This window comes from Cryptomeria japonica, chromosome 10 (assembly GCF_030272615.1).
Source record: "Cryptomeria japonica chromosome 10, Sugi_1.0, whole genome shotgun sequence".
NCBI classification, from domain to species: domain Eukaryota; kingdom Viridiplantae; phylum Streptophyta; class Pinopsida; order Cupressales; family Cupressaceae; genus Cryptomeria; species Cryptomeria japonica.
Window position 1 is genome coordinate 341,656,608 of NC_081414.1, and position 7,410 is coordinate 341,664,017.

The 7,410-nt window shown below is 34.5% G+C and overlaps 1 protein-coding gene across 1 annotated transcript; it reads right to left on the minus strand.

Moving 5' to 3' along the window:
- Positions 1-263: 263 nt before the first annotated feature.
- LOC131071501 (receptor-like protein kinase HSL1) lies at positions 264-3,880 on the minus strand. The gene is made up of 2 exons (XM_058007387.2): positions 1,047-3,880; positions 264-942 (listed from the first exon to the last, which is right to left on the minus strand). Exons 1-2 carry the CDS (start codon positions 3,646-3,648, stop codon positions 524-526), a joined length of 3,021 nt encoding a protein of 1,006 aa, XP_057863370.2. The 5' UTR covers positions 3,649-3,880; the 3' UTR covers positions 264-523.
- Positions 3,881-7,410: the final 3,530 nt, after the last annotated feature.

Genomic DNA, 7,410 nt, shown 5'->3' on the forward strand with positions numbered 1-7,410 from the left:
AGTGCATATAGGCACAAAATTATGAAATTAGAATTCAAAATCAAATAATTGTGAATTTGATTCCACTTTAAATGAACAAATCTTATGATTTTAAGTCCACACTAAAGTACCAAACCGAGGTATTCATTAAGAAACTCATTTTTAAAAGACCATACAAACAAGAGTTTAAAAGACCTCGAAAGATTTGATAATAAACAATAAAATTAAAATGCAACTACATATTTATAAATGTAAGTCCATCCGAAAAGAACCAAACATAAATCTTTGATAACGAACTCATCTTTTAAAGACTTTACACTCATTTTATATAACACTTTTACACATTCTTAGATTGCTCAAAATACTATGATACAATTTTAAGAGTACATAAATGCCTTGAAAAACACATATACTCTAATGTTTCATTGGCGCGTTCTACTTTTCTATTTACACCGCCGACGTCAGCTACTTTTCTATTTACACCGCCGACGTCAGGATACTCTGGGTCAAAATTGGATGTCGAGAAGTTACCACTCCAATTCCGTTAATGTGAAAAGTAAATCATTTCGTTCTCACCCTCGGAGTGTTTACTTGAAACCCTTTGCAGATGTTCAAATTCTATTTTATCCCTTCTCTCCTTACAATTTTCCCCACCACATTTCTCCAACATCTCCACCACTACTCTCATGCAAGGCCGCTGCTTTGGCTCTCTGTTCGTGCAAACCAAACCCACACGTAAGACGCGTAGCATTTGCTCTATGCAATTATCTTCGATTATTCGTTCATCCAGCACTTCATTCTCTCCGCCCATCCAGATTGTTTTGCATAGCCACCCCACGATGTCCACGCCCTCTCCATACTCTGCCTCACCCGTCGCTTTCCTCCCGCTCACCAGCTCTAAAATCACCACTCCGAAGCTGTACACGTCACTTTTCTCGTCCACCCTTAACCTCTCAACATATTCTACTCGCAGAGAAAAAATAAAATAAAATTAAAAAATGAGATAATCTATCCAGGAAAAAGCTAAAATATTAGAATTTGAAGAAGAGAAGAGAAAATATTCGTACCAGGGGCTATATATCCGTGCGACCCGACATAGCCAGACACCGTATACTCGTCGCCCAACCTATCAATCACTCTGGATACCCCAAAATCTGCAATTTTAGCTCCAAAATCTCCGTCCAGCAAGATGTTGCTGGATTTCACATCCCTGTGCAATATTGGAGGGAGGCAATCATGATGCATATAACTCAGCCCGCGAGCCGCGTCAAGAGCGATCTGATAACGTTTCGGCCATTGCAGCGGCGTTTGTGGGCCACCGTGCAGACGGTCGAATAGGCTGCCGTTGGGCATGAACTCGTATACCAACAGCTTAGAATTGGACTCTTCACTTGAAATGCAGCAGAGAAGCTTTAAAATGTTGTTGTGCCGGATAACCCCCAATGTATCAACCTCCACTTCCCCTCTTTTGTTATCTTCTTGCTCGCCTTTTCTCTTAAAGCTTCCCCATCTGGTCACGTTCCTGATCTTCTTAACGGCTACAGGTTGCCCGTTGTTGAGAATGACCTTGTAAACTTTTCCAGCACCTCCGGATCCAATCACGTTGGCCGCTTTCAAATTGTTGAGGATGTATATCTCGTCCACATCTGTCGAGTGGAATGGAGTTAATTTCCACGATGGCGTTCTGCTTGGCTTCCTCAGACGCGAACAACGTACATAAATGAAGCCCACGGTCACGGCTGCTATAATTAAAAGCATTACCAGAAATAGGGACAAAATCTTAGGTGACAACTTATGATGAGAGGAACACGGTCGTAGCATCAAATTCTGGCCTCCGCATAGCCTCGGATTTCCCAGAAACCCCTCCTTGAAAGCCATACTGTCTAGACCAGCCGGAATGCGTCCAGATAACTGATTGTTGGAGACATTAAAAACAGACAGCTTCAGGTTTCCTAAGTCGGGAGGAATTCCGCCAGAAAGCATATTGTTTGAGAGATCAAGATTGTTCATGATGTCGTTCAGAGCTGCAGGAATTTCGCCTGTAAGTCGATTGTGAGCCAAATTGAGCCAACTGAGTTTCTTTAGCAATGTTAGTTTTCTGGGAATTTCTCCTGAGAGAAAATTATGGTCCAGCTGGAGGATACTGAGCAAACTCAAGCGCCCGAGCTCATGGGGAATAGGGCCTAACAAACAGTTGTTGCTGGCTTCGAAAACTTGAAGATTTGTCAGCTGTCCAACTTGTGCAGGGATGCTTCCTTCGAACCGGTTGTTGCTTATCTCCAACCGACTCAGACTCTTCGCTTCGCCGATTGCAGCTGAAATCTGACCTTCAAACTTATTGTTGCTGAGAAACAATTTCTGGAGATTAGAAGCACCCCATAGTCCAGGAGGAATCTCGCCGTTCAGCTGGTTGTTGTCGATGTACAGAGTATCTAGAGAATTGCAGTTCTCAAAGGACGAAGGCATAGTACCATTGAACTTGTTTGAAGTGACAATAAAGCTGTAGAGGACGACTCCTCGACACAGATTCACTGGCAGAGGGCCTTCCAATTCGTTTCCCTCCAGATCAACAAGAGTGAGATTGGAGAATGTACCCAAACTCTGCGGCAACCATCCACTGAGCTTGTTGCCGAACAGCTTCAAATAGCTCAAGTAGCGCAGCTTTCCGAGCCCAGCAGGTATTTCTCCGGTCAGCCGATTGTTATACAAATGCAGAGAATTCAGATATGTGAGATTGGCGACTGCAGCTGGAATTGTGCCGTGAAGTTGATTGTCGCCAAAATCCAAACTGTACATGCTCCTCAGTTGGCCAATGTTGGCAGGAATTTGGCCAGACAAATTGTTGCCATAGAGGAACAAGTCAGTCAAATTTGAGAGAGCCATTAAACTGGTAGGGATCTCACCCGAGAGATGATTCAGCGACAAGTCCAACTCCTCCAGCTGGGTTAAATTGCCCAAGAAAGTCGGGATTCGGCCCAGAAGACTACAGTTTTGTAGCCATAACTGCTGCAGTTGCTTTAAATTGCCAAGCTCTGTGGGTAGCACACCAAGACGCAGAGGATTATTGTCAAACGTGAGGTTCTTCAGAGACTTCAGATTCCCGACAAAATTAGGGAATGGTCCACTCAAACTATTTTTGTGGAAGAAGAGAGCTTCGAGGTTTGGAAGCATTCCAAAGGCTGGAGGAATGGGGCCACTGAAAGCATTATGCGCCAAGTTCAACTCTCTCAACTCACTCAATTCAGAGATACGAGAGGGCAGCGTACCAGAAAACTTGTTACTCGACAAATCGAGCTTCTGCAAACGCTTGCATTGCAAGAGAGCAATGGGGAAGGGACCGCTGAAAGCATTATCTTGGAGAGTAAAGGCCGTGAGATTAGAAAGACCGCATATAGCGGAAGTGAGGTTGCCAGAAATGGAGGCTCCCGTGAGATCAACAGTGGTAACGGTGTTGAAAGTATTACAGGAGATTCCTTTCCAAGCGCATGGATTTTGGTGAGACTCATTCCAGTTCCTCAAAGCATTTCGGGTGTCCTTCCAATCTCCCCTTTTTATTTTAAGCAGAATTACACCATCATGCGAGAGAGAAGTGCAGCGAAGAAGCAAGAGTGAAAATGCATAAATGTAGCAAAAGAAAGTGAGAGCGCGGATGGGTATTATTGCTGCCATTATATCTATGTTTTACCAAAAGAAAAAGCTCTCCCTGGATACATGTCGGGAAAACTCTCAGATATAAGGCTCGTTCATGGACTGTTTTTCTCCGCAACTTCCTATGGAGGGCAGAAAAAATAAGATAGTGCGAAAAAGAAGAAAACGAAAAAGTGTGAATAGTTTAAGAAAGCCTAATGAAAAATTTGGTTAAAACATAGACCAAATGAACAAATCCTACTAATAAATTATGTGGGGTTTTAGCCTTGCTTTGAGGAAGAAAACACGTATTACTTGATATGGTTTGTCACTTCTTATTGTTAAGCTTTTGTCGAGTTCATGCACATGTGTACAAAGTGTCGATGTGTATGGAATTAAATTGATTTGTGGTGGGTCCGTGATTATCTTTTAGGAAGGTTCACGGAAATCGAGTGGGATGCTTAAGGTAAGAAGAGAAGTATAGTGCGAAAAGAAAGATGTGACTAAGCAGCCACTAGAATGAGAGGCGTATCAGACCCGCTACAAGTCTCTCTGCTAAGACTAGTCTGTCCACTACAAATTGTTCAAACGAGTCCACACCGCTATCACATATTTTACAAATGGATGAAAATGCTTCTAGAAGGATATTTATATATTAATATATTTTATATATAGTAAAATTTAACGTATGTAAGATATTAAAAATGATATAAGATTATTAATCTTTAATGAATATATTAAACTATATTATTTATTTTGTATTGGATTATATTAATATTAATTATAATATAAAATATAATACTTAATTAATATAATTTTATATTAATATTAATATAATTTTATATTAATTATAACATTATACTTAATTTAATATAATATTAAATTTATAATATTTAATAATATTATAAAATTAAATTAAGTAATATATTAATATTTATTTAAATATTATTATGATATTTATTATTTTGTTTTTGAATTTGATTGCATGAGAATTTTTTTGCATCAATGTTTGGGGTCATTCTCTTGATTCATTATCAAGATGATAGAGTACATAAGGAGAAGGAAAATGATAAGTTGAAAAATGATAAGTTTAAATTATACTAGTACAATAAATTTACGTAAAACTTATAAACTAAAGAAACAAATTGATAAACCTACAATGCAAGTGAATAAATAAACTATAAATAAAATATAAAAATTAAGTTAGAAAGTTAATAAATTTTTTAGAAAATAACATAAAAGAATTGAAGGATAAAAAATGCTAAAAGTTATTAAAAATGTGATAAAAAATTTAAGAAAGGAGAAAAAAAAGCTTCAAATAAGAGACTAAGAAATTACATTAAAAAAAAGACTAATTAAAATTTTTGAAAAACTCAAGATAATTAGAAAATAAATAAAACTAATTTAAATAAAATGCAAATTTAAGATACAAAAATGACAAAAAAGTGAAAGCATGTAAATACAAAGAAAGTAAAAGCTAAAAGGGAAATAATAGAAAAGAAAGAAAATTATAATCATAATTTTATATATAGAGAGAGAGGGGGGTTATTTTGCAATTTACTTATATTTAATGAAAGCAAGCAAATTAAATATAAGTAAATTACACTAAATGAAAGTAAGTGAAACTTAAGTATAAGGAAATTACAAAGAAAGTCAAAAAGTGAATATAAAGTTAAAAAGGAAATACATAGAAAATTATTATTTAATGTTAATATAAAAAATATATATTAATAGTGTTTGGAATACAATTAGGGATAGGGATAGGGATAGGGATAGGGATAGTGTAAGAGAATATGATAAGGGTTATAATTAATATTAGGTATAAAATTAGAGTTTGGTTTTGATACAATTATAATTAAGGTTATTATTGGGATTATGGTTGGATGTATAAATAAGATTCAAGTTAGCATTAGGGTTAAAGTTGGGTTTTCTATTAGGGTTACATTTTGAGATACAAGTGAAATTAAAATATTTTATAAATTAGGGTTAGAGTTAGTGTTATGGTAAGGGTTTGGGTTACAATTAGAAATATAATTAGATTTAGTATTAGGGTTATGGATATTGTTGGAGATAGAATTATGATTATGGTTATAGTTAGGGTTACATTTAGAGATTAAATTATGATTATGGGATTAATGAATAAGGGTTAGGGTGAGTGTTACAATTAGACTTACATTTGAATTACCGTTAGCTTTAATATTATGGTTAGAGTTATGGTTTGAGATGGAATAATAAATAGGGTTACAGTTAGGATTATAATTACAAATAGAATTATGGTAAATACATAAGACATGAATCATGGTTATGGTTAGATATAGGGTCAAAGGTATAATTAGATTAAGAATTAGGGTTGGGGTTGGTTTTAGGAGTAGAATTAGAGTTCTAGGTTTGGATAGGTTTATGGTTATGGTTAGTCTTACATATAGAATTACAGTAAAGAAAATGGATGAATTAGAATTAAGGTTAGTGTTTCATAAGTAGCATCAATGTTAGGATTAGGATAATTATAATGATTAAGATCAGAGATAAGATTGGTGTTAAGGTTAGGATTATGAATAGGTTTTGGTTGTTGTAAAGGTAAGCTTTAGAATTAGTGTTAGGGTTGGTGTTTAGGTTAGCATTAGAATTAGGGTTTATGATAGGGTTATAATCAAGGTTAGGGGTTTGATTATGGTTGGAAATAAAATTATGATCAAGGTTACATTAGATATAGAATTAGGATTAAGACATTAGATGAATTAGTATTAGGGTCAAGTTAGGATTATAGTATGAAATTATGAAAGTGTTTAATTATTTAATCAATATTTTTACAATTTATATGAAATATGAGGGTATGTGAAAGATCATGGTAGGCCAAATTAGGCACTTAAGTGGCAATGAGAATTTAGAAAAATAGAGGAAAATTGAGATGAAAATTTGAATGGGTTATTAACATAATTTTAAAAATATGTAAGAACAAAATTTATAGAAAATTGAATGTAGTTTCTAAGCTAATAGTTGTTTTCTAAAAAAAAATTAAACCTATTTGGTAAAAATTTGAAATTTAAATGCAGTATTACTAAATTTTGAGGAAAAAGATAAAAAGTAGGTGTATGCCTAACCAACCTAAGTACAAGAAAAAATAAATATTTTTTTATGACACTTTCAATATAAGTAGAGGACTCATGCTCAGATGTGATGCACATTTTTTTATAATTTTTTGCTAAGTAAATAATTAGTTATGATTTTTTTACTAAAAAAATTATAAAATATAAAAACTCGTATGTTTGACCACCATAACTTGGTCAAAAATATATGAAATTCATTTTTTTTTGTATCTTATAGTATGAAAATCTTGGAATTTTGTTTATCTTTTTTCAAAAAACGTTAAATTGTTTGAAAGTTATAGATGTTTTTCAATCACCCTATCAATCAGGACTTTAAACATAATGTATGTAAAAAATCAATAATAATAATTTATTAAGTTCAAAATAAGGCATAATTTACATTGGTGGAAAGCTAACAATTTCCTTAAAAAAATCTTTTTGTTTCATTAATTTCAGGTAAAATAAAGTTGTCAACCACATGGATGAAATCTGGAAAACCACCTGGAAAACTTCTAAACGTAGTTTTTATGTTGACTGTCTAGGTTTCGCACATCAAAGCTAAATCCCAATGCAATCCTGAGGGGAAAATGGAGAGAAAAATAGATATTTGTTATTAACAACTATCCTTTTCCTAGCATCATTCTTGTGATGTCATGTTTTCCAAAACAAATATTTATTTTGAAAGTCTAGAAAAAAAAAATTCAGTAAAATGGGCATA